Source organism: Seriola lalandi, unplaced genomic scaffold (assembly GCF_002814215.2).
Source record: "Seriola lalandi dorsalis isolate HSWRI2012SDOR001 ecotype SW California unplaced genomic scaffold, Sedor1 jcf7180002054277, whole genome shotgun sequence".
NCBI classification, from domain to species: domain Eukaryota; kingdom Metazoa; phylum Chordata; class Actinopteri; order Carangiformes; family Carangidae; genus Seriola; species Seriola lalandi.
In genome coordinates, this window is record NW_019524830.1 from 871289 (window position 1) to 899085 (window position 27797).

The 27797-nt window shown below is 39.7% G+C and overlaps 1 protein-coding gene across 1 annotated transcript; it reads right to left on the reverse strand.

Moving 5' to 3' along the window:
• Positions 1-5267: 5267 nt before the first annotated feature.
• Positions 5268-27676, reverse strand: LOC111654459 (uncharacterized). Its single transcript, XM_023405488.2, has 52 exons — positions 27447-27676; positions 25704-25748; positions 23991-24080; positions 23766-23810; positions 23572-23616; positions 23379-23441; positions 23111-23164; positions 22971-22997; positions 21155-21223; positions 20992-21054; positions 20856-20891; positions 20228-20272; positions 20022-20117; positions 19198-19251; positions 18954-19019; positions 18304-18348; positions 18095-18148; positions 17976-18017; positions 17695-17773; positions 17463-17498; positions 17174-17350; positions 16030-16119; positions 15686-15769; positions 15459-15529; positions 15180-15368; positions 14902-15073; positions 14689-14778; positions 14473-14580; positions 14120-14214; positions 13837-13987; positions 13552-13662; positions 13198-13362; positions 12809-12895; positions 12494-12634; positions 12168-12266; positions 11962-12060; positions 11455-11594; positions 11219-11345; positions 11029-11109; positions 10775-10873; positions 10554-10601; positions 9743-9919; positions 9416-9546; positions 9025-9097; positions 8660-8734; positions 8270-8395; positions 7833-7928; positions 7507-7716; positions 7216-7393; positions 6942-7056; positions 6670-6842; positions 5268-6324 (listed from the first exon to the last, which is right to left on the reverse strand). The coding sequence occupies exons 1-52, from the start codon at positions 27516-27518 to the stop codon at positions 6207-6209; spliced, it is 5022 nt and encodes a 1673-aa protein (XP_023261256.1). The 5' UTR covers positions 27519-27676; the 3' UTR covers positions 5268-6206.
• Positions 27677-27797: the final 121 nt, after the last annotated feature.

Below are 27797 nucleotides of genomic sequence, written 5' to 3' on the forward strand. Positions count from 1 at the left end.
TTTCCACAGGCCAGTGGAGAAACAGCTGGCTGTCAGGGAAGCCTGCTGAGTTTTTCAGCTCTCTGCAGGGCTCATTTAACTACGTCCCTTTGACAAGCGGGGCAAGTAGGGTTTTGCAGCAGCTTTTCCACTGTGACTGTTCATTTACCGACCATTAAATATTCAGTGCCCACTTCATTGTGTACACCTTCTCCAGGCTGCCAGGGTACTTTAAATAATGCAGGCATTTAGGATCAGGAGGGTCAGCTATTGTTCAGCTAACTGCGAGAATGAAAAGTGGCTGAGGTGCTTTTAAACAGACATGGATGTTGGTGCAGTTCCAAGTAGTTCCGGCATCTCAGAAACAGCCAAAAACCGTGTACAGCTTACTTTGAATAGTGAAATAAAAAATGACTGTCAAGACTTGAATTTAAAGTGAGACCATTTAACTTCTGTTGTGACATTTATGGGATAAAGATAAATGATAAAACATAGTGTAACAGTTGCACAAGTAGAGTCTGTCTCAGTATTGTCAGTGACACAGCAGTACCACTCTCTATCACACAGCAAACATTCAGCTACTGTTCTTACCAGACCGAGAAAGACCGTGGCAGCAACAACCCCGAGAGTACTGAATTGAGCAAGTTTGTGCTTTATTGCTTATGAATTAAACATTTTATACGTAAGAGGAAGGATGTAATAATCTTCTAAAGTTACATAGTCTCACTGTAAGATAACAGAAGCACAGCAGGATACTAATAATCAAATCCACAATCTGTTTAGAAGTTGTCTTGCTAATTGTTTTGTTGAAGTCATGCCTCAAAAATGTTGCCTTTTGTGGCTACATAGAAAATGAAAGCTTAATTCACATAGTAGTCATACACAGTTTGCAGAAGTGTCAATTTTATATTCTCAGACAGTTGTTTTTACTTTGAAGGAGGACACAAATGTTCTTTGTGTGAGCATTTCCTTTATCTTAAAAACACAATGATTACATAATAACATGGGACCTTAAATCGGCAATCAACCAAAGTATGAATATGAGTGTATGTCAAGAGCCAAACTACATCGTGGCGATAAAAAGAAACTTGAGATATCAATTTCACGGTTTGGCAGTCTGGCACTTAAGTGAGAATAAAGTTAGCAGGCAGTCCAGGATTTCCAGAAGAATATTCTGCAGCCAGCTCTGCGAGTTGTGTAGCGAGTACCCAGTCTACGTTGATTCTTCTCCTGTTTTGCTGTGTCTCTGGGTTCTTTGAGGATAATTCCATTTTCGGATTTCAAAAATTTATAAAGGAAGTCTACAAAGTTGTGTGTCTTTGTTGATTCCTAGGGAAGAAAATATTAACATAGTGTAAAGATTTCTTAACAATGACAGACTCGTAAATATTAGTAAATGTGAGAATTTTGTTATCTGTATGCTATTCCTAGCAAACTGGGAATCTGAATGTTGTATGTTATAGATGTTTTTCATTTGTTGATCATATAGCCAGAAAGGGAAATGCAAAAGTTATTACTCTATCTCTAATCTGTAATTTCATGGAGGTGCAGCCCTCAGGATTATTAAATGACAGAAATCGGGCTGGCAGTTCCGACAGCATCCAAAATGCTGTCTGAGAGTAAAATTACTCTTTTAACAGATCAAGATAAATAAAATGTGAGTGCACAAGTCAAACTTTACAAATTGAAAATCTGTAGACAGGACATCCTGATGCCTGCAGCATAATCACAGCTGGGACTTGGGGCCTGGTTTCAGCTATGGAGACACAGAGAAGGGTATTGGTGAAAATAAAAGCATCTCACCTGTTTGTCTTGTAATTTGTTAAGCCATGGCAATGAGTCTTGCTGAAGTTGCAGGTCTTTAAATCCCTTCGCAGTCTCTGTGTTTTCTGCAACACATGTTGCAAAACACAAAAGTGCCAAAATGCATAAAATATAGGCCATCCTTGGTTGGAAAATCTTGCTTGTGTGCTTCTTGTTGAGAGAATTCTTCGTGGTAAGACACCACAACATCCACTGATGTGCAACTTAACTGTACAACACTGTCAGATGTCTGTTTTATAAGCAGTACCTAGGCCTGAAAAAAGGGAGGAGTATGCAGGTTATCTGCGTAAAGACCATCCTCAGTTTTGTGTTTGCCCCCATCAGTGCACTGAGGCATGTACTCTGTAATTTACAGCGGTCATTAGGAGTGAGACAAAAGGTTTTTACATCGTCACCATCCTGACACACTGTAATCTGCTTGTATAAGAGAAGGTTATCCTGATGCTGTCATTGGTGTAACTTGTAAATGTGAAGGATCCCCTCTGCCTCCTTGTTTAAAAGCAAATCCCTGTAAGTGAAGTGCTCTGTGCACTCATGTAAAATAAAACATTAATGGCGCTGACATGGGGGAAACAACGATTTCATTAACCCCGCTGCGCCATAAAGTTGAGTCAACGGGGTAGCATGGAGACACTGGGATATCCAGTGGCCATAAAGGTCAACTTATCATTTGTTACACCCTTGTGAGTTTTGTCTGTGCATCTTTTTAATGAGATTTCTGCTCTGTTTCACTTTACAGTTCTACCGCATCTGAATCAAGGAGTATTTGACACAGGCTGTAATGATTTTGGAATGGTACATTCTGTAAATATGCAACTGTACATAGACCAAATAATTATTAACCGTTCCTGTTTTAATAATTTCTCAGGCAAATGCAAGTGTTATTACATTACGATGTTTTTATTCAGATAAATTTAAAGGCAAACTGGATGAAAAGACCCAGATTGCAGATTGTAAATTCAGTTTGAATTGAATTATAATTAACTTTAAGCACTCTAAGCCCACCTGTTTTAAACCTACTTTTGCATCCATTTGCTTATAATATATAGAACTGAAAGGGCAAAATGCATTTATGAGACCTCATGTGAAAGGTTACATATTCTAGTTTCTGAAAATGTGCTTGTTTTGTATGTGACTACAACCCAACCTAAACTACATCAGCTCATACATGGTATTTTTTAGTATTTTTCAGTCCTTGCCCGTAAAATAAAAAAGTCATATTACATAACTACCAACAGGATATACTTTTATACAAGAACAATAAAAAAGCTCCACAATACTTCTACATCTTGTCAAAAACTCTTTGAAGCTTTAAGGCCTCTAAACCTATAGGTTAGTTTAGTTGGGCTTTACAGTTGATTTTTTCACTGGTGCCCATAAACCTCTCCAAAAGGAAAACTGGAAGAAATGTACTTTAACTCTTTAATATGAAATAATAGAAAACACAATGAAGTGTTTTGATGCCTCTGATTGGTCAGAGGAGACGTCTATCTACAAGCTAGTCATTCATAAGAGCTGTGAAAAAAACAGACTTTTTCAGATGGAGAGAATACGTCATTACATCTTACACTCGGTTAAGCTCGCCATCTTCCCCCGACCCCCCTGAAGTGAAATCTGATTGGATGCTTACAGGGAGGCCTCCATTTTGTAGCCAAATAGCTAACCAACAATAGCAGGTCGTCTGCTTTAGACTGCTCATTACGATATTCATTACCTGGAATACTTTTATATAAGGAACCATTTTGATATTTGTGATCTGTGGACCCTTATGGACTAAAGGAATACAAATAATGGAGGAATGGAGAGAGAATCAGAGTTCTACACATCTAAATGGCAGGCTGTCACCATGCTCCACTGGTACAGAATGCTGGTAGATATTAATAAATCTTATTTATGTGCTTATGGTTAGCGCAAAATTAACCGAAAATTTGAATTCTAGAGAGTCCAACCGATCTGTCTATATTGACAAACTATTTAGCGTTTACTCCATCAGAACAGAACCTTCTAATGGGCCCGTGGACGGGCCAGCAGGCCATATGACATTGTACAAGAAATGTATGTAAGTTATATTGCATAAATAATTTCCCTATAAACGCAAAAAAAAATGTTCATAATGTTAAGTGTCAAGAAATCAAGGTAATGGACTTCACGTCATTCAGGATTGGATCTGTTTGATACTATTCAAAGATACATCATATCCTTCAACATGTGAAGCTAATCTTGAAACATATCAGTAGAAATGTCTTTCTAGCCCATGTAGGGCATGTGTGTCGAGAAAACTATAAGGACATGTCCTTCTAAAATGGGAAACAACCTTGAAGCGCATCAAGCTCTCAACAAATCGCCATTCTAACCCAATTAGAGAGGTGTAGAAGTCTAATATAGCTGCCTTAACAATTAGTAAGTGCACTGTCGGGAGCAGAATAATCCTGTTAAGAAGGCTACGGAGAGCACTTTACAGCAAGCGTGTTTCTATCCATGCTGACAACTGTCTGCACCAGGCCATGTAAGACTTACTTAATTCAAGGTGGCATTCAAGGAGTGGCTGCTTGTTATATCAGGACTTTCTGATGTGTTGGAACTACAGTTATAATGAGCTGAGATTCTGCTCCAAAAATGTCAAAACTTAATTAGATAATCAGTGTGATATATCATCACCGGAGGTTTTGAATTCACACAGGAGTGTGCAGGTCTTCTTCAGCTGTTACTTGTGATAGCTGCCTTTGTTACATAAGCTACAGTATATGAGGCTGTTTGTTATTTCTGACTCTGAGCAATCGATATCTTGGAATATCTGAGTGCCATAAAGAAACAGTATTTTGAACACAGTTGTTTGTGGAAATTATTGTGCCTTTTTGCATGTAGCTGCACATGGAGTGCATCTATTGATCACAATGGCAGATATGGATTGGCGAGCTTGAATGACTGTTCATTAAGTGTGTACTCCTCGAAATATAGTTCTGGAAAAACTACATGATGAAATCACAAGAGGAATAAGTTTTTTCTTTTTTTCAGGATGGAAAATTACATATTTCTTTAAGGAGCTACATTTGTAAGTTTTTTAACCATTTTTGCATTTACAGGACAAGAGGTTATAATACACTTCTGAGCAGCACTACTTCTTCATGGCAGACTGGACGCTACAGTGATGAGATGGGCTAACTGGGCTAGAGCTAGCTGATCAGCATGCTAGTTTCAGTAGAAGAAAATAATAGAAATAGAAACAAAACAAAAGGGTTGCTTTCCACCGCTGGAGACAGCTCTTGGTAAGTAAGGGAATGATGTTTGATGCTAAACTCGCAAAATTGCTTCAGACTGGTAGGTAAACAGCTGATAATCCTAACATCAATTATGTAGCAATAGTAAAACATACAAACAGCTATTTTAAGCTTTTGATAATGGCTTCTTTCAAATCCTGGGTTACATCTGGAATCAATGGCCAGATTAATACATTAAAAAAAACATTATGTCTCTTCATTTGTATTTTATTTGTTTCCCCCAATTGACAAACCAAAAAAGAGAGAGATGAGATGCAAGAAAACATTCCACAAAATCTTCTCTCGAGGTCTTAATGTGCATTTTTTTTCTGTCCCCTAACCTACAGAGACAGCAGCCGTTTGATTGTGGTGTCACGTCCTGACAGTTCATTTAGAAATGGAATGGAAAAAATTGCAGGCAGTATGAGTCATAAAGTTTAATCTTTTCCATGCATCATTTAACATGCTGAAATTTAAAAAAAAAAAAAATGCTTCTAGAGTGACAGCACAAATAACTCTATAATTGCGTGAGAAAACACAATGTTACAATTTCAAAGCAGGAGCAAGTCACAGTGCTTCCTCTCCAGATGTCATAGGAACATGTGTGTCATTCGTTGTGAGCTAATACTTTTGACGTCATCCATTGACTGGACTGCACTGGTCTTCTCAGCTCATGTGGAACGAAGCAGCAAACGTGTCAGTGTCATCACTGTATAAACAAGTTAATTATTTCTCAGTAGTCTGACTATCATATGCACAAATGAGGACATTTGGTGTTTGTTTGTTTTTTTTTCTTAAAATCCAAAAGACCTTTTGGTGTTACATGGCATTTTGTCAATTTTATATTTTATAATATTACCAATAACATCAGAGGAAAACTATGATAAAAAGGATGTAGGGTTAAGTATTTAATGTGAAACTCTAAGTAAAAGTTAAAGCATTTACAATCCAGAAAAGACAATGTATAACTGCTACTATTACCTTTGTAACTGCTAATATTGACTGTTATTGAGGCTCAAGAATAATTACACTCTGGCGGCACACTACAGCCACCATATGCTATAATGGATGACTAAATGTTTCATTAATTTTAATATTCACATAGTTTCATATTTCAAATAACGCAAAAAAATGAAATAATCAGTGTTAAAAACTGTCCCCACGCTTGTCATCTGAGCGAGACTGCCATAGTTTCCTACAGACCCGACAACGGCTGATTACATTTTGTAGAGAAGGTCCCTTCACTGTCCGAGGAGCAGGTTTACTGTAGGCGAGAGGAAAACACACACATATGCACACAATGTTACAGATGCAGTTAAAAAAAATCCTAATATCATGATGTAGTGGAGCTGTAGCTTTGATAATATTAAAATTAAAATGGTTTCTGTCGGGAAAGTGAGCTGTGGCAAGCTGTGGCAATTTTCCCTCCAGAATTTGATTCTTAAATCGAACGGAAATGGCACTGATCAGGAAATTTTTTGGGGTTAGCTGCTGTTTATGTTGGAAATTATGTCATACCTCATCTTGAAAATAAAGTAATTCAAACTGTGCATGAAGGTGTGCCCGCATGCATCCACCACTGCTTAAACAGAGAAGGTGAACAGTTTACCTGAACATGTTTTTGGCATCGAGGGAGGCCAGCCAGTAGCTATAGGAATCAGGGTAGTAGTTACATGTTCCCCTGCCGTGACATTCAATGAAGGGCACTTGGCGGAAACTTTCCAGACATGAGCCAGGAGAAACCAGAGGCTGCGAGGAGCCCTCTGCACCAGCACCTGTTTGCTAGAATGGAGAAAGATCAAAGGAAAAACATTACTTGGAAAGAAAAATGGCATATGAGAAGATTCAGAGGAAAGAAGCTGTTTTTTTGTTTTTTTTTACCATAACAAATGAGTATCCAGTCCACAGGGACTCCCAACCTTCGGGACATTGAGGTATCAGAATTGTCTGGCTGTGGAAGGCTATGACATTGGAGGTGGTTTCACACACTGCACACCTAAACCACACAGGCATACAGACACCCATATCAATATTGTCCCAAGTCATGTCAAATAGTAATTAAATGTTTCCAGTGACTGAAAATCAATTTACTTATGAAACATACAGTAAAAGAATGTATATGAGTCTGTGTATTTGTGTGTATGCAATCCTCCACCTGCTGATGTAGGAGGCCAGCTTTTCTCCTGTGATGGAAACCATGTTAATGGGCATAGGGGTGTCTGTTGACAACCAGTATGAGTAGTCATTACGAGAAGCATAGCGACAGGTAGTTTCTGTGTCACAGAACAGGAAGGGCATGGTGGAGAAGCGAGCGAGACAGCTTCCCATGGTGCCTGAGAGACACATTTGAAGTGTTAGAACGTCATAAAATGACTCAAGCAAAGACACAAGTTTTTTTTTATGATGTAGAATCAACAAAGTATTTCTTGAGTTTCCATGCTCTTACCAAGGTCCTGACCATGAGCTTTATCATTTCCTTTGATGAAAAGAAGCGAGTAACCAGAGTAGATGAGGTTGGAGCCAGGAGGGCAGTCAGGGACACGGATGCTTTGACTGTGTCTAGCTATCAGGAAACTGTCAACATAATGTGGACCGCCTCCTCCAGGCAGCCCTGGAGGACCCTTTCGGCCTGCGTCTCCAAGTCTACCTTCTGGACCTGTACAGTAAATACATCATTAATGAAGAACAAAATGTACAATGTATCAAGTGACATCATGTGGTAAATTCTGCACATCTACACTCACAAATACATCTTTCAACACATGCACATACCTGGCACTCCTGCGCTTCCTTTGTCTCCTTTGTGGCCAGGAAATCCGGGCTGGCCGAGTGGACTGGGACCACGCACTCCTTTGACACCTGGCTTACCTGGGACAGAAAGATCCAGTGTCACATAATGCAAAGAGGACCAGCTTTGTGAAAGTGGCTATTACTGGAATTTGCAAATATTGTGCATCACACAACTCTACAGCTTCTCATTTTCATGATATGAGCAGCAAGAGACAATTAATCCATTTAGCTAACAGAAACCACAATCAACAGCATTGCTCAATGTCAATTTGTTAATGGCAAGGTGACAAAATTGAAAAAAAAAAACCCTGAAAAAATCTGTATTCTTGGCTTTGAAGAGTATGAGTAACTGGAGCCAAAAAGTAGAAGCACATCTTGAAATCACAGTGCATAGATTGAACTGAGATAAAATTTTGAACCTGGAAGGCCTGGTTGTCCTGATGGTCCAGTGCTCCCTGGGGCTCCTCGATTGCCAGGGGGACCTGGTAAGCCAGGAAAGCCTGGTTCAAATATGCCCTTGGCAAATACTGGTTCACCTTTGAGGCCTGTAGGGACAGGGAAGGAATAATCAGTAAATTCAATCAGAAAATGTATAATATCTGTGGTTTTATGGAATTTCTAGAAACTGTAAACGACAGTAGTACTAGATGAGTTATCTAACGTTGATGGGTGAAATACTGCATCTCTGCTGATAATAATAACTGACTAACTATTAAGATGGTGAAGTGGTTTGAATCTGGAGGCTATCATTAGGGCTCATTGTTATTCCTGGTTATTGTGAACAATAGTAAGAAAAACTTTTGCCGCACCAGGTCGTCCAGGAAAACCTTTGACTCCAGGCAGACCAGGTGGGCCTGGGTTGTATCCAGGGTCTCCTTTCTCACCTAAAATACACAGGACATAAATAGATTGCAAGTAAATTATCTTGTCTTCAAACCCTATTTTATAAATTCCATCTTATGCTGTATGACAGAAAAAAAGTGAAATTAATCCTCATTAATCTTATTTTTCTCTGTCCCCTTTGTTCTCTGTCCCATTTGTATTTCATCTCCATTGTAGGAACATAAATCAATCATGGACTATTACTCTTCTGTGGTGACAGATATGCCTGTGTCTGGGGAGGAATTCAAAGAGAGCACGTAATCTATACGCTAAAGCTGAAGTGACAGATTACCAGGGGGCCCTTGGAATCCAGGAGGACCACAATCACCTCTTGGCCCAGGGCTTCCAGTTTTGCCTCTTACACCCTGGGGAGGCAAATGAAACAATGAAAGGTCAAAGATGCGTCTTTTAGCAGTACAGTGAAATTTTGAAGACTCAGCATTAAAGGTATCAGTATCAGATGTGATGTAACTGTATGTGACGATTGAAGTAATCTCATCTGAGATGACCTGCTGAGAGAAAAGCCACATTTTATCATACACTTTGAGAAGAAAATCCCGTCTCCTGTTGAGAACAAATATGAATCCAGAACACTAAACTTGAATCTTCATTTTGCTTTGTAAAAAGTTTTTTATCAGACGTGTCAAGTAATCCTCAAATAAATAAATGTCAGGATCGCTTACAGGTAGTCCTTGAGGGCCTGGATCTCCCGGGGGTCCTCTATTGCCTGGGCTTCCTATAAGACCTTCGTTCCCTCTGTCTCCTTTAAACCCAGGCACAGTGGGACCTGGAGGGCCAGGTAAGCCAGGACATCCTACATACACAGTTGTGAGGAGCAAGTGATGATTGCTGAGAGTTATTTTTTTTTGGATTTAAAACACCTTTAAAAGTAATGATGTTTGCATATTATGCAGATAAAAACACCAGAATATCACATTCTCAGGCCATATCCATTCATGTTTACAAAAAGGTACGTGAGTTCCTTAATTCCTCCAGTAGGACATCCTCACCTGGGTTACCAGGACTGCCAGGATGGCCACGGTCTCCTTTTAACCAAGAACATGCCCCTTCTCTTCCTGGTAGACCCCTTGGACCATTGAGCCCAGGTAGACCTCGCAATCCTTTGTCTCCTATTGGTCCAGGACTTACTATGACTGGCAAGGTAGGACCAGGGTCCCCGGGAGGGCCTACAATACAGAAAGAACAGTCCACTGATGTCAACAAAAGTACAAATCAGTAGTAAAGAATACAATGTTTTACAGTGGATTATCTCTGATCAGTTTCATTTCATAATTTGATTGTTATTAATCTGCTCACAGTAAAGTTGTGCATCTAGTGATGAAGAGGAGTTATAAATGAGTAGCATTTGACCTTCAAATTTTAAAAGATTGATACAGACATTCATAAGAATCACTGTAGTCACAGTAGGGGCCCTGTAGTCCAACACAACGGGTACATAACAGCTTTAAACTCTTTTAGAGTAGCTTTAAAGCTTTAATAATGCTTAAAGAGGTAACATTCATTGAACCAATCCCATTATCTGGCCTTTAGCATGTGGAGTCTATTGCTTTAATATCTGATGAGGACTGCAAGTGAGGCATAAGTGGGGTCTGGTAGAGTGGGAATCCCATTTTTCTGAGGTTTGCCAAGACAGATTATTTGGACTGCTCCCAAGTTTGAGAGACGCTTTCGCCAGCTACACAGAACTTTAGACAGCAAGGCAAACCCAGAAAATTCTCCAAATGGGCCAAGTGTGAAAATAAAATAGTGGGATGCTCATAGAAGCTTTGAAAAGTATAGTGTCATTTACCTGTAACTCACCTGGTTGACCTGGTTCACCACGTCCTCCAGGTGTCCCTCCAATTATGACTACAGAGGAGAGATGGAAGGATAGGTGAGCACTGGCTATAGTCATGCCTTTGAAGGTGCTGTTAGCTACTTTTCAATAACGGAAAGAAAATACAAAGTAACAATGCTTATAGGTTTGTAATAAGCAGGATGTACTCATAGAGCCATACAGGACTTTTAATGAAGTCTCTTACTTGTGTCCCCTTTCTGCCCTGGTAGTCCAGGGATCCCATCTAGACCCTGGTTGCCTTTAGGACCTGGATAACCACTGACTCCCGGCAGACCTGCGACACCTGGGACAAACGGATATGAAAAAAGTATGGCTGTGGTTAAACATAAAATAAATTCCAAATCAAATATAACAGGGAAAAGTATAATTCTTGACCAATTAAATTACATTTTATGGTATCATTATAAAGTAGAAAAATATTATTTCAAAGGACTTTGCCTGGTGGTCCATTAGGTCCCGGGAGTCCTTTGACTCCTGGAGGTCCATCTGAACCTTTAGGCCCTTGGTGGCCTGGTGCACCTGGAACAGCAGGTTGGGGACAAGAGTGTGGTGGAGAGGTAAATAAAGTATGAGTAAAAAAATACAACTGATCATTGACTGTCTAATTTTCATGATCAATAGTAGTAACCATTTCTGCCAACAGGTCCTGGGTTTCCTCTGGCTCCACAGTCTCCTGGTTGACCTGGTGGTCCATGAAAACCAGGTTCTCCTTTTTGACCCTTCATCGCGTAAGTATTGGTTGATCCTGGTTCACCCTGAAGACAGGAAGAAGAATAAAGAGAAAAGGAGAGAGAAATCATCATTATTTATAATAAACACATATATTCTCCTGAATCCTGATTCTGTTGGACCAGTCATCACTACCTTTTGTCCTACTGGCCCAGGGATTCCATATCCAAAGTAGTTTGGTTCTCCCTTAACTCCTTTGTTACCAGTTGGACCTGGTGCACCGTCTTGACCTGGCCCTCCAGTGTTTCCTTGATCTCCTCTTATTCCTTTTAAGCCTGTGAGGGTTAAACCAAACAATTTTAGGTAAAATACAGAGAAGAGACATTGGTATCTACAACTGCACATCTCTTGTTCGTGTATTTCTGGGAAGCTAGGGTACAGTTAAATTATTGAATAATACTAATAAATCTACTACTACTACTACTACTACTACAACTACTAACAACAACAATAATAATAATAATAATAATAATAATAGTAATAGTATTTTATAATGAGATATCATATATTAAAATCATATTGTGATACTTTAGTGAATCGGTTGAGCTATGTAGTCTTATTACTGTACTTTAACTTGTGAGGTTGGAGGTGTGAATGTGTATTGAAGTAATGTCTATGGCCTTGAGCTAGTTTAGGTCTTACCTTGAGGACCTCTCACTCCTGGGTCTCCTAAGGTCCCAGCAGGTCCTTGCCTTCTTTCTGAAAACACTGATCCATCAATACCTGGATCCCCTGGAGGACCTGGGCACAGGTAAGCACACAACACAAAGACAGGTTTGAAAATTGTTAATATAACCAGATTAATTTGGTGAAACAAAAATGTTACAAATGTGACACTAATTTCAAACCTTTGAGTCCAGGACTCCCTGGTGCTCCGTGAATCCCTCTCAGCCCTTTTGGTCCAGTACTTCCAGTATCTCCAGGGACACCGGACGGACCAGGATCACCTTGTAAAGTATCACCATTTCATTAACAAATTGCAGAGATTGCATTTCTGACTCAATCTGCACTCTGGCTAAAATGTCCTGTACTACCAAGATCTAAAGTTTATTTCAACTCTAACAATGAAACATTTTTTTTACAAAAAGAACTTATATTTTGTGAAACAACTCCATCTTACAACTTATGGTTGTGGAATGATATTCTTATTCAAATAGGTATTTTTCAACCTCACCCAAATTGCCATTGTCTCCTGGGGGCCCAATAATATCTATTGGTATTGTTGATGTATTGCCTGGAGGACCTCTGAAACCTTTTTCTCCTTTTATGCCTTGTGGACCCTGGGAACCTCTGGCTCCTTGTGGGCCAGGGCAACCTGTGTGGGGAACAGTCGTGGGGGCATTAAGTCCATCATAACTGTGAACCACATATAAAATTAATCACCAACAATGGAGAGAAGCAGAGAGACTTTGTAAGACTTTTTCTGTTTAATAGATACACAGCAATTTACCTGTCTTTGAAGGTGTGTGTGTTTGTATTTATGTGTTACCTATTCGGCCTGGTGGTCCCACAATTCCAGGCAATCCCTCTAGTCCATATCCTGGTAATCCTTCTGGTCCAGGGTCTCCTCTCAATCCTGAAGAAATCCAAGTGGAACATTTTTAAGAAAAGCTCTAAATACAATTCCATAAATGTATTCTCTAATTACAGTCTCTGCACATTCTCACATTGGCACTGCATCATTTTTGCAAAAGTATTTTTGACATGCACTTTGATTAGACATAATGTTTTCTTAGACAATACATGGTTAAGACAGTGGATACCAAATAGTATACAAAGTTGTTGAAAAAGTTGAAAAGTGACTTCACATATATCATGTAATGAAGAATTAAGTATCATCAGTGATTGCAGTGTCCTGTCAGAGAAACATCACCATACCTGGTTGACCAGGCAGGCCGTTCTGTCCCTTGATCCCTTTTAGTCCAGGAAACCCAAGTGAACCAAGGCCTGATGTCCCAGGGGAGCCAGGCTCACCACGGGGGCCAGTATGACCAGACCCTGGCAAACCTACATTCCCCTTCACACCAGGCAAGCCATTAGGTCCTGGGAGAGGGAAGACAGAGAGATAAGTGTTGGAGCAGAGGAAAAAATGGAGGTGAAGAGAATAGTGAAGAAGCATTTATTAATTATAGGACAAAAGAGTTGACATTTAATCTACTTTTATCTTTTAACTTTCATTGTCCTTCTGATGTTGTCAATAAAGTACATCACATGACTTCAATATACACTGACCTGGAGGTCCTGGATAACCATCTGGTCCTGGTGGTCCCACTGGTCCAGGTAATCCTTTACATGAATCCTTGCTACCAGGTACTCCTGGGGGCCCTATAGAACCTTTATTTCCTGAATGTAGCATAGAATAATGCAGTAAATAGATGAACACATGTTTGTTTGAATATGTATGTAAGAATGAACTGGTCTTTTTGGAAGAACCTTCCCATTTATTATCTAATAATGTCTTTCTATCTTTCTATGAGCTACAGTTTAGTTATATTTATCTATTTGGCGTATGAGTACCTTTTTCTCCTGGATAACCAGGGTTGCCAATTAGCCCTGGTTTCCCAGGTAGACCAGGGGTCCCAGGATCTCCTGTAGGGCCCTGACGTCCTTCTTCTCCTGGAAGCCCGGGGAGGCCTGGGGGGCCAGGGATTCCGTGGCCACCATCTCCCTGAAAATACAAAATATACAGTGCATTATTTTTATATTCATATAAACACATTTCCGTGTACCTGCAGTATGGCAAAGTATACTATATGTAGCTGTCTACTGCTACTTAGCAAATTTTGTTTGTGTCCCTGACCTTCAGTCCTGGAGGACCAGGAGGGCCTGGTGAACCTGGCTGACCAGGCAAGCCCCTACCTGGAAAACCTTTGAGACCTGGCTGCCCTTTGTCACCTGAACAACACACACACGCACGCATGCACGCACACACGCACACGCACACACACACACACACACACACACACACACGCACACACACACACACATTAATACAATTAATAAAAACCTTAATGATTCATTCATGACACTATTAGCTGTTTCCCATTCTCTTAAAGAGGTGTCATATACTAAAGTAACTTAAACTGATAAAACACCTATCTACAGAGTATAAATGTATTTTTTTTTGCTTGACCTTAACACCACATGGATTACCTTTCTGTCCTTGGATCCCCTGGTTTCCAGCAAATGGCACAGGACCTCTTTCTCCTTTCTGTCCTGGAAAACCTGGTATTCCAGGGGCACCTGATGCTCCTTGATAACCTGGATGTTTGTTGTTAAGTATGAGAGATTCCTTAATTATCTATTGTATGATCATATACAGAGCATCCATCCATCCATCCATTCATCCATCATATTAGCCGTGCTTACCTGAGCTTCCAGGTAAACCAGGCAAGCCTTTAAATCCAGGTGGTCCAGGAGGTCCAGTGGTGTGGATATGGCTTGGTTCCCCTTTTTGGCCTACCAATGAAGGAAGGAGGGAAGAAATGATATACAGCGGCTGTCAGTCTTTTTCTCCGCCAACTTGTATGTTTATGTTTAAATGTCAATCAAACTGTTTTGTTTCTCAGCGTGTTTCTTTACCTGGAATTCCAGGCTCCCCAGGCAGGCCAGGTACCCCAACATCTCCCTTACTTCCTGGAAGTCCAGGGGGCCCATATCCAACTTGCCCAGGGAGGCCAACTGGTCCTGGTCTCCCAAAAGGCCCTTGTGGGCCTGGAAAACCACGGTCTCCCTTCCCACCAGGGTATGGATCCTAGAGAGGGGATGGAGAACTGTTGAGAACTTTGAAGCATTACAATGTGCCGCAAATAGCAAAGGCTTGACTGTTACTGTAATAAAGTCAGTCAAAACCTTCTCACCAAATCCCCTGGAGGGCCTTGATTGCCTTTACGACCTGGTAACCCAGGAAACCCAGGGAGGCCATCTGGACCAGGCCAGCCAAGCTGCCCTGGGTCTCCTGTCACTCCCTTTATCCCTGGAGTGCTGTAGGAATATGAGTCTCCCTTTTGTCCTGGAGGGCCTGGATATCCTCTTTCACCAACAGGACCCTTCAGAGAATAACAATTGTTTACAAGTGTTTGTAAAGAAAAAAAGAAAAAAACAACAACAAAGTACTTTTTTAAGACATTTTTTCTTACTGGTCTTCCAGTTAAACCTGTAGGTCCTGGGATGCCTAGATCACCTTTGGCACCTGGTCCTTGATTGTTGCCTGAGCAACAGAAACATGTACAGTAAGTCTACTTTAGCTTTAAGCTTCTTTTACTTTCCATTATTACCAGTAAAATGTAAAAATGCATACTATGAATGTTGCTTGAAATAGTCGGTAGAAACGTGTGTGTCCAATGAATCTAATGAATGGCTTTACCAGGGATGCCAGGTGGACCACGGGGACCCGGTGTTCCTGGGGGTCCTGCTCCAATGCAGTCATAACAAGGTTCCCCCTTCTCTCCTTTACAGAGCATGAGAGTGGAAATATTAGTGAGTCCCATTTTTATTACACAGTATTATATTTTCCTCATCATAACCTTTTATTTTTGTACTAAAAACTTGCACTAAAAAGTGATAATATATTGAAGGGCTCTATAAACTGTCATGTATCTTATTGTTGATTGCGAGTTAGCATGTAAGAGGCGATGACAAACCACTGTGAAACAAATGGAATAGTAACTATTCATTTCATTAATTTATGAATAAAAGTTAGTTTCCCACCTTTCTTTCCAAATGTCCCATTATATCCCCTATCTCCAGGTGTACCCTTCATTCCCTTCATTCCTGGGAGACCTTTTGTTATCCTGTTAGCTACAAGCAACACAAACAACAAAGCCCATCAGCTTACTATTAGTCTTTCCCAATATTGCCACATTTATATCAAAAAATGTTTTTCTTTTCATTTGTGCATTTGATGGTAATTGAGAACTCGTAATGATCAAATCAAAAATGTGTCTACTATACACCATAACAATAAACAGCCTCAATGCTTGCGTATCACCACCACCTTTTTTGCTTTCTTTTACCATGTAGTAATGTTAGCTCATTTGTTAAACAAACAAAAAAAACCCAAAAAACTTCCATATAATCGAATATCTGCTATATCAGAGTATTTGTATGATCACGGGCAGAACAATTCATCCTGCGACGCCACAGGTCGCTGAACTCTTTGATAAAGTGGGAGGAGAGGTGTTATTATGTGGCTTAATAGGCTTATCCTGACTGACTGAACACAAGTATGCAAATTTCAGTATTTTATAAAATCGTTGAAATGAATGGCCACTGCATTTCTCTACCCACAAGAGACAATCCTTTATTTTATTTTCAAAAAACGTTTTCGTGCATGTCAAAAATGCACTCAGTAAATATTATTGTAACAATATTCGATTATTATTATTATAATGTAATTATTTAGTTTGCATTATTGTAAAGGAACTCACATTTTATCACTAGATAACAGAAAAGAGAAGAAAGCAAGGGAGCTCTGAGAAGATATTTAATGATATAAATTCTCTCTGCTGACTGTAGTAAGATGTAGCATTGATGCCCCTTACACTGGCTACAAGCCCTTTAAGCCTGTAGCTTTTATATCAGGTTAAAAATTCCATGTAGACATTGTTATCTGGCAACTGGCCCTGTCATATTAGCTTATCATAACATAGTACAAGCCTATAGACTAAAAGTACTCAAAAAGGAAAGGTTTACATAACTGAGAGGAACAAGAAGGTTGTTGAGTTAATCAAGATACTTGAAATAACTATCAGTATTACCAGTAGTCGTGTGATTACCATATTAGTAGCCAAGGTAGTCATAATTGTAGTGTTTAGATGAAACAATTTATTAGAAAGGAGACGTTTACACATACTTCTGTCTTCTGGAGGTCCAGGTGGGCCCGTATCCCCTTGAGGTCCTGTATCACCAGGATCCCCATCTAGACCTGGGAGTCCAGTATAAATAGCCCCAGGTTCCCCAGGCTCCCCTTTGGGACCCGGAAAGCCAGGGAAACCTTGTGGGCCCGGCACATAATTCCCAGACACTTGGCCTGTGTAATGGAAAGTGAGAGACTGTGACCTATATATTTATATATTTTGACAAAACAAATGTCATACTTCTTTATTAGCTGTAAATAGAGAGATAGCCTCTTTTCTGCACACCTGGAGGTCCATCTGGTCCAGGAAACCCCACAATACCTGAGAGGAGAATAGTGACTTATTATTACTATATTTGCAAGTCTGATTACTTTATAGAGTTATAACCACCACTACTACAACAATAGAATCATGGCAGAGGCTAAATTTAGCCTTACTGATCTATGTGTCTGTTATCTCACAATTTGTCAGTCACTGATCTATTGATCTTGATTGATTATTATTGCTATTGATCTACCTCGACGCCCAGGAGGACCAGGAGGGCCACTGGAACCAGGATCTCCGTGGTATCCTTTGAGTGGCTCAGGCCCAAATATCTAGAAACAAAACCATAGGGGTCATGCAGTGAAATCTTGCAGGGGTGGGGATAGCTGTAGCCACTTATACTTCACATTTCAAAATAAATTACAAAGACTAACATACTAGTTTGACATAACAGAATTCTCCATTAGCTTGTATAACATTGAAAATACTTAAAAAAAAATGTAATAAAAAATCAAGAGTAAGAAGTAAACTCACATCTCCAGGTGGACCAGGTGGACCCCTGCTTCCTTTTTCACCCTAGAGTTAGCATAAAATAAAGTATATCAACCCACTTCAGGATTGCATAATGTTTTTGACACAAACAGTTCACTAACCGTGTCTCCTGGTGTCCCTTGATATCCTGGATCACCGCTGTGGCCAGGGCTTCCCTAAAGAAAACTATATTGTATTCAAAAGCCACAAAATGATTAAGCACACACACACACACACACACACACACACACACACACACACACACACCTACACACAAGAACATAATTAATCTCAAAACCACATACACACACAAAGCACAGTAGTACAGTACCTCCTGTCCATATTGTCCAGGATCACCGTCCTTCCCTGGCTTTCCCTGAAAGGACAAAAAAAAACAGTGAGGATTCAACAGGTATTGCTGTCTAAACAGAAAATAGTTTACCAAGGGCCTCAGGCATACCTTTTTCAGTCATTTATCTTTCTTAAAAAGATGAGTTTGCAATCAACCGTAGGGAAAGAGGGGAGGCCCACACATGTGCCTTTCAAAAAGCAGTGCCTCTGTCAGGTTTATATCACAAGCCCTTAAAATAATAACAAAAAGTTGTAGTGGTAAAACTCTGCACTTTGCCTTGGCAATAATTTCTAGCAACAGAAGTTTCGTGGAATGATGTATATAGATCAATGATATGGGTCTTTTTTTCTTTTCTTTCCTTTCCTTCTCCTGTAAAATGCCAAATAACATTGAGTTAAATGTTGCATCACTGCCCTCTGCTGGTCATCATCTGTTTTGAGCTTTTTCCAAGGTGTTAACTGTAGCCTTTCAATGCAAAGTGAAGTGGTAAAAAAAAATGTTTGGACAGTGAAAAGATTTGGGGCAACATTTTCTGTTTTGGGACACCGATTCATTTCATATGTATGCACAGTCAGATGAGGAGACTCAAAGGTGAGGATCAATGGAAGAGATAGGAAGTAGTATCTTACTTCTGGCCCATGAGGTCCTTTGCTTCCCTTTGATCCTTTGACGTAAAGGCCATAACCAATATCTCCCTACGAACAGATTGAAATAAGCACAGGAGTCAGAGAGAGAGATACACAACACTAACTAGGCACAAAAAGTATCAGGAGTGGCAGCTTTGGAGATTTTAAAAAACAAAAAAGGCATTAACTTTGAAATGTGTATAGTATAATGCCAGGTCACTGGTGTGAATTTTTAAGAGAAACTTACTGGATCGCCCTGGCAGCCTTTTTCTCCGACATCTCCTTTGTCTCCTTTTAGATCCTGAATAAAAAAACAGACCTCATGTTATAGTATGGCTCAGTTAGTTGCAATGACAACACTAACTGCTGGCCACACTGATATAAAATTAGCTACAGACATTCATAATCCCCAGAAGATGAATCCCTTTTTTCTTTTTCTTTTTGGTGACTGTGACTGTGTTTCCTTTCGTGCCACCATCAGGGCGCAATTTCCAGTTCTACACAAGAAAAATCAAATTATAATGACCTCTAATGGTCATGATAGGTTTTGAAAATGTCCCTCTTAACTGGTCTTTTCTTTTTCCTCCTTTTACTTTTTCCATTTTCTAAGAGAAAGTCCAGCCTTTGTTTTGAACCTTGACATTGTGTCAGAGCCTGCTGTTCAATCACCCACTGCAAAAATCTGGAAACTGTTCCAGCAAGCAAAGTGTGACACCACAGGGCTTATGTTTAATTTTTAAGTGTGAAACTAAAAGCGTGGTGTGAAATGAGTTGCCTCAGGTGCAATAGCTATGCCTCCAATGGACTTTATTTCCACTGTCATTTAGGGACGAAGCAACCCCCAAAAAACTATGACAAGCTGATAAACCACAATAAATACAATAGTTAATGCATTTTACAATATTGAAGCACGCTGATGGATGGATGGATGTTGATGATGAAATAATATATAGCTTAAACCGTAACCTTGATTGCTTCAGTGCAGCAATATTGATTATACTGCATTACAATTGTCCTCATACATACAGGAAACTGCGCTCTGTAGAACACTAATTATTACTGTGATCTGACCTCCATGTATTGCTGCATCTTTAAAACAAGGCTTTCAGTGGAAAACTCCCTGGTCCGACCCGGTGGCCCCGGTGGCCCTGGTGGTCCCGATCTCCCCTGCATCAAACAAATTGAGGTCATCCTCAATCAGATATAAGACATCATGCGCACAGATAATGTTATGATCATTTAACAGAAATGCAGCAGAAAAAAAAAGGGGAAATTACCTTTAGTCCACGACGTCCTGGGATACCGTATAAGCCTTCTTGACCCTGTAGCATGTGGGGATGTGGGAAAGCAGTGGTAACTTTGTTTGTATAAATTAGCAGGTCTTCCAATCTTTCCCCTTTGAAAAAAAACTTTTATTTTGCTTTGTTTCTTGCTGCTCTCACAGTTTCGTCGAGGTCAGTTCCCACGTTTCCCACTCTTGTTGCTTTAACTCCAACCAATGGGAACAGAATGACCTGACCTTTCTCTCATACTAAACATGTTATCACCATTTACAACTGGCTGAGAGGATTTTCACGGACAGCTGGGAGACCAGGACGCATAGATCTTCACACTGCATTCTAAAATACTATAGTCATAGCAACAATTGCAGTGACTATCCAGTAGAAATCACTACACAGCAACAGCCAGAAAATGTTAACAATTTCCCAGGTAGTGTAAAAACTGCCAGTTATGATAAAAAAGATAACCAGTCCACAACAGACACTCTGCAGCTGTGGTTTTCTAATGCGTTTCCTCCATGCCACTTAGACCACCAGTAAATACTCACACTCATCATCAGGTATGAGGTATCAAGTATAAGCTGTCAAATACTGTACATACATCCAAAGAAATATTCAGCACTACCTTAGATCCTGGAGCCCCCGGAAGGCCAGGAAATCCCTGTTCACAAATAAGGGAGGCAATTATATCAAGCATTGCATAATCATTTTCTATAATGCCAAATGTAGTCTGTGCAAAGTAATAAAACAACTTCACTCACAGGAGAGCCCCTTGTTCCAACTTCGCCTAATGGTCCAGGCTCTCCACTGAGACCTGGGTATCCCTGAAACAGCAAGGAAATTAATGGAAAGTGCCTTTGACTATCATGAAGAATATTGTACAAACAAAAACTCTTTTTATTATATTGCAATCTAAATAGTTACCATGTCTCCGTCCCTCCCAGGTGGTCCAGGTGGCCCTGGTATTAAATCTATTAACACCCAAGATTCACCCTGTGAAATGGAGGAAGTAAGTTTATTTAAGATTTGAGTTGAATTGAATTGCATTTAGTGTTGAAATACCTGATAATCACAGGTATGCGCTAATACTGCGTGGAGCAACACTAAACAGTTACCTTTGGAAATTTAGTTCTCGATTGGGCTCTGTAGGCTTCATCACTCATCTTTATGTATCCTTGCACTTGACATGCATGTGCTCAGAATTACAATGACCACATTCAGTGGCTTAGGGGTTTGCTGCAATGAATCGACCGCATAAACCCTAGTTCTCACTCACTATGTTTTCAGCAACTACTGGAAGAGCGGAATCAATATTTAGAGGCTTTTAGCTGTGTTCGTAGAATAAGGGTTACAAATGTCAACCTATTTCACATAGGCTCTACCTTTTTAAAGGGTTTCAACAAGCTTAAATGGGCAGAGCTAGTTAAAAGCATCTACGACCGTGACACAGACATATGAAAACAGCATGAAGTGGCTACAAGTGGACTCACACAACAATCTCTCTCACTCACAAGTTTTGTCAAAATGTTAAGAATGGGCATGAGGAGAGACTCAAGCATATCGCCCATGTACATCTGAATCCTGATACCGATACATTGCAAATGTTCGCCTAATTGTGGAGGCTGTGCGTAACTACTGTCAAGGAGATGTCTGTGAACACTCGCTCACTCTAAGTATTTTTTTTTTTTTACTCCAATAGTTTGTGATGTCGATTCACAGAGCTTTGCTGCAGTTTATAATGAATTCTAATTGTGTCTGACAACCAAGTGGATAGCATGTACCTGTGCACTTGGCTTTAGAAATATGGCATCCAAGTAAGACAACTTGCACAATCCCAGCATAGCAGCTGTACCCATATGTCCACACAGTGAAAAGGAGTGAGGATTAGGGAGGGATTATATAGTGGGTGCAGGTTTTGAAGATGTTTCATGTCTATTGTTTTTTCTTGGGTATTTTTCAAGGGCCAAGGGTGGTAGCCAGGTCAAAGCAATCTGTCCATTTGCCCCGCTGGAACACAGCAGTGTCACCACTACTAGATGAACTACAGCATAATAGATGGCAACAGCTTTGGCGCCGTGGCTTGCAAGTAGTCGAATACATCTGTATTGATCACAGCTTCCAGTCTGTCCCAGCTGGGCAGACAATCTTTGTTGGAAATTATTTTTCAAAGATGAAAAGTTGGAAGACTGCAGACGACCTTAGCTAAGACATGTTTTTGCCACCACCACATGACATGAAAACTACACATAGAGTAGGTACATGCAAATGACCTGTTCACAGATACATACAGATGACTGGCTCTATAGAGTCTATACCTGAGAATCATCATGATTACAGAAATGAGGCTCACAAAAACCTACTTTCTGATACTGTTAGGAGGTTTATGACGTGTACTCTATGACCAATAATGCTAGTAATCTTGTGAATACAAATAAACATGTACTGAGAATTAACTTAGAGAAGTAGCACACATTTGTGGCAGATAGAAATGTAAGGACGGACTTGACAGAGGGATTAAAACAAAGAAAATCATAAAACAAGTGATTTCTCTCAAATTGATTAGGTACAAAATGAGCTTTGGGAGCTTGAGAGGGCACCTGCTACTGCTGTGTCATGTTATTTATTCCTGCTAATAAACTTCTAAAAAGGCAGTTTTTGCTGCAACTCTGCAGTCTCACCTTTCCCAGATACAAAAATTTCTTAATAACCAGCCCTGGTGGCACATTATACATTTTATTACCTTAAGTCCAGGCAGACCTGGTGGACCCTGTAAAGTAAAGACAAAGCTGAGGCAAATTTTGTAGAGTTTGATGAGTAAACATATTCTATCTGGGTACATCTGAGTACAACATCATGATATATAGATTTTTCGTTTCTTACTGGATTTCCAGAAATACCACTGGCTCCATGAATTCCAGGGTGTCCATCATCTCCCTAAAAGAAGGTAATGTGTTCAAAATGCAAACATTCGAGTAGGCTATCACAGACACATTCAAGCATAAATTCATTTTGTCTGAGAGTGGAAACAGTGTCACTGAAAAGCTCTGACTCTCTATTTTATTATATTTATGGTAAAGCTCAATTTACCAAGTCACAAATGAACTGAAAATATTACAGATACCACTGTTAATGTGTAATCATTTCTTACATCTGTTCCATTGCATCCTGGGGCCCCTGGAGGGCCTGGAGGTCCTTGTAAACCTGGGATACCCTGTAAGAAAACAACATCAGAAGGAAGTAACTTGCATCTATCAAAATATGCAAGAGCATGCACTTACACAATACATAAATCAGCTGAGGAACAGAGTAACACAGATGTGTAAGAGAATAAGACAACTCACCGGTAAACCATGAGACCCATCAAATCCTTCTTTGCCGTCAGGTCCCTGTAATGACCGTAATAAAACTAGAATACTTTCTTAAAGGCAGACAGATACAACAGAACGGATACCTGCTCTACCACAAAGTTTGCATGTTGTCTACCTGTACACATACACCCAAATACACACACATTTCTATAGCACAGTTATATTACCGGATCGCCTTTTGGTCCCACATGTCCATCAAGCCCAGTGCTGCCCTGTCAAAGAGAGCAACCTATGATAAATCTTAGTGATTTAGTGTGATGCAGTAAGCACAACTAAGTACACAATCTGTATATACAACTTGAATCGATGTTGCCCTCTGAGGACACTATGGGATGTGGAGATATTCCGGATGTAAGATTGAAGGAGCCACAAAAGCCAAGCTGATATTCTACCTTTGGTCCCTTAGGCCCAGCATGACCATTTGATCCAGGACGGCCCTCTGCTCCTGGAGGACCTGGATCTCCTGGAAAACCTCTGTCTCCCTGTGTGTGTGTGTGTGTGTGTGTGTGTGTGTGTGAGAGAGAGAGAGAGAGAAAGAAAATGGAGAAATTAGCAAAGAGTAGTAAAGTAAAGAGCTTATGAACAATTTAGAGTTTCCTGGATGTTTATCAAAATACAGCTGCACATCCAAATACTGCTATGAGACTCGTGCTTAATAAATAACATACCAGCTGGGGTTGAAGTAGCAAACTGCATTTAGTATCGTTACAGTAACGAAGTCGTTTTGTGTACTTGTAAGCCTACTTTTTGGAGTATTTTCAAAAACTCGGTAACGTTATTCATAGGCTATTTAGGTATGTCTTAACTCAAGTATTTTACTTTGCTTCATTTAAAGTCGTTACTGAGTCGTTATAACTACTGATGATGAAGTTATGATTAACTGTGAGAGAACGCAACAAATTAAAAGAGTCAAATCAGCAGCTGCAGCAGCACCGCCTGGCGACTACGGCAAGAGTCGTCAATCAAACACACCTGTCATGTTGTCAAGTGCATGCTGGGTCTGGCTAAATGCTAAATGCTAAATGCTAAATGCTAAAATTATGATGGTGGATCCTTCAACTGTGACTGAGAACCAACAGAGAAGCTGCGTTTACAGACGCAGACTGACGTTCAGACAGGTGCGTGCAGCACTGTACAACAGCAACAATGGCGTTGCCTAGCAACATAGCGTTTTGTCTTCGTTTGTGAGCTGTTGTCGCTGTGACGTTTATGTTGTTTATACGTCTCTGCAGAAACATCTCTTTTGGTCTAATGAATTGCTTAATCTGAATTGTATCACACTCTCTGCTTGGATCTCACGGCAAATTAATTTGAAATGAAACATCTGGTATCATTAAAATAATTATGGAGGATATTGAAACAAACTTTAAGCTACTCATGCTTTTTCAGGTAATATCTATTTCTGACTAGTGTACCAGTGGAGAACTGCACCTGAAACACCTTGGCATTTTGATCATGGAAACTGCTGTGTATTTTGCTGTTTTTAATGCAACATTTATGTATAACGATTACATTTTATTTCTGATGTGAGGTCTGTTTGGAAAGACTTTTAAAATCTGTTAAAAATGTTAAAAGAATAATATTATTTGTGAGGTGGTGATAAAAACATTAACAAAATACATTTTGAGAAGCACAGCGGGTAAAACTCTGGTGTAAATAATGGAATTAACAATGGCTGAATTCCATTTAGCTGCTTCAGTTTCAAGTTTGTTCTGTCACACTGTCATGACTTACTGGGACATTTGCATAGAGCTGAGATACATTTAGGTTGATGTATACAGTTAGAGGAGAGTTTCTGACAGCTGAAGAAAAAAATGTTCATGACAGGTACTAGTGCAGGATAATATAGTCACATCAAACGTGAGAGTTTATACATTTAATTTTTATTACAAAAAAACATTGAGCCTACACTTTCATGCTACGCTAATATTGTGGTGTTTCATCTGCAGCACATGGCAACAAAGGACTTGAAAAATAAAACCATTTTGTAGAAATTTATGTAATAAGAAGTTGTTTTAAAATGGCAAAATGCAAAAGTCATTCATATTAAACCCCAGCACTGATGAATTTGAATGTTTACCATAGATAATAAATGATCCACTCACCCTGCTGCCTTTCACTCCTTCAAAGCGGCACCTTGATTTTCCACACTAAAAAGAAATTGTAACATTGTTCAATAAGTATTGTGTAAAAGGAAAACATTGTCCAATTAATTTCACATTATTTTAATTAAGATTGCAGTAATTTTTTATGTTTTCTGTCATGCCCTACTTTTGAAATCAAAACATATTTTCCCACTTGTGCACTCCCCGCTCCTCCTTTATGGTTAAATGTCCACCCCACGGCTTGGGAACCACTACAGTTACTGAAGGGAGTCCACTGATGTGAATGAGCAAGTGCAACTTTCACAGGCACTAAAAAAGTAGTTAAAGTGATAAGAAATAGAAGATGTACTGTGGGTTGTCTGTAGGAAAATAAAAGGTAAGCTGTAAGCTCCAGTATAATAAACAATTTCCGGTATAGCATTATTTCAGATGCATTACATGTGTAATTCATCTTAGTCATATAAAGACCCATCCAAACAAAAATGGGGAGCACCGAGTCTGATACCATTTCTCTTATACCTTAAACCTGGCTTGTTTAATAGATGCCTTTTGCTCTATTGAATTAAATTTGCAAAGTGCACATGGCTATAACAGTGTCTGGGCTGGTACAGCAAATGTACACTTAATCATCATTAGTGACATTTGGGAATGATAACTGGTTCTAAATTATTTTATAATTAGTTTCCTCTATTGAATCAACTGATGTGGAGAGAGGATTTTTATACAAAACAAAGAGCTCACACTTGACAAATACTATTACTGCCTGTGTTTATTATGCACATTATGGTGGGAGGGAATTTCATAAACAAGTCAAGTTGGACCTCTCATATTTTTTGTAACACTTGAGGTTGCCTTCCTCTCATCCTTAACCTCTGTAGAAGTCCTAAACTTTGTCAGTTTGCCAGTCTCTCATATTTTTCTATGATTTCAAGCCACACGTTTACTTATGTGCAATATCCTTCTGCTACCTCATTACATAACATCTCGTTACATAACAACATACTTAACTAAGACATTTTTGCTTTACTGCTTAATGCATGTTTTGCTCTCCATCTTCCATTTCCTTTCCTTTTTCCATGAACTCCCATAAAAAGGCCCACCAACATTGCCCAGTGAAGAATATTGTACACACTGAACCTAATGTACAAACAGACCCCAAACAAACCCAATTTCTTCAAGATGTTTGCAGATAAGCATAGACACTTCGGTTACAAACAGACCACAGTGTTGTATATCAAAGTTCAGGCAGTGAAGAATGAACGGTGCTCATGTTAGACACAACAGGAAATACACAAGAAACCAAGTGTTACAGGATGATGCTCCTCTCCCATAAATGGTGACTTAGTGGATTTAGTATCTGGAAGTGCGAGTTATAGCGAGACAAAGGTCAACTTACTAAACTAAACAGTTTTGATAATTATTTTTAAAATAAGTTAAAATGTTACTAGCACATTCCTTAAAAGATCAAAAGGGAAACATTTCTGCCATGGTAAAAGCTCTTTGGAATTGGATTCGTGTTGTGATGCAGTTCAATGTAGTTTTCTCTGAATCAATCACTGTAGCTCAGCAACAGCCCAATGTGTGCACAGTTTGAAATAAAAGCATAACTGAAAAAAAGACAGTCAGTACAGTCAGCGTATGAAATTTAATACCAGTCCACATGGGAGTCTTTGCTTTCGGCTAAATTAAAGCAGATTCATCTAAAATGTTCTGTCAATAATAGTAAAAAAAGAAACATCTTACATTTTTGGCTCCAGTGCCAATCAGCATCACAGCAAACAGGATCAGAGGAACTACAGGCACTGGCCTTCCCATTACTTTTCTTGCTCCAGTTAAATCAGAAACTCAGAGAACCACAGACACGCCAGAGGTGAAGAATGTATTTTTGATCATCCTCCTCAGCAACCAGCCTTTTACAGTACACCCATCCACTGCTGTACTACAGGTGATGTAAGGTCATTGCTTCTGTTAGATCAAAGTTCTCCATCTGGGACAGACAGGCCAGCCCACAGAAGTTGTTTAACCTGATCATGAGGAAAGAGGCGGTCTGAACTGATGATGCGTCCAACCCCAATCATCCTGCTGCTCATCTCA

Excerpts from the sequence above, each read along its gene's own strand:
- LOC111654459 (XM_023405488.2), bottom strand. The coding sequence starts at position 27,518 with ATGGGAAGGCCAGTGCCTGTAGTTCCTCTGATCCTGTTTGCTGTGATG. Across the intron at positions 23,811-23,990 it reads CTGGGCCTAAGGGACCAAAG|GGCAGCACTGGGCTTGATGG; the intron begins GTAGAATATCAG and ends TCTCTTTGACAG. Across the intron at positions 7,057-7,215 it reads CTGGCCTCCTACATCAGCAG|GTGTGCAGTGTGTGAAACCA; the intron begins GTGGAGGATTGC and ends TGTGTGGTTTAG.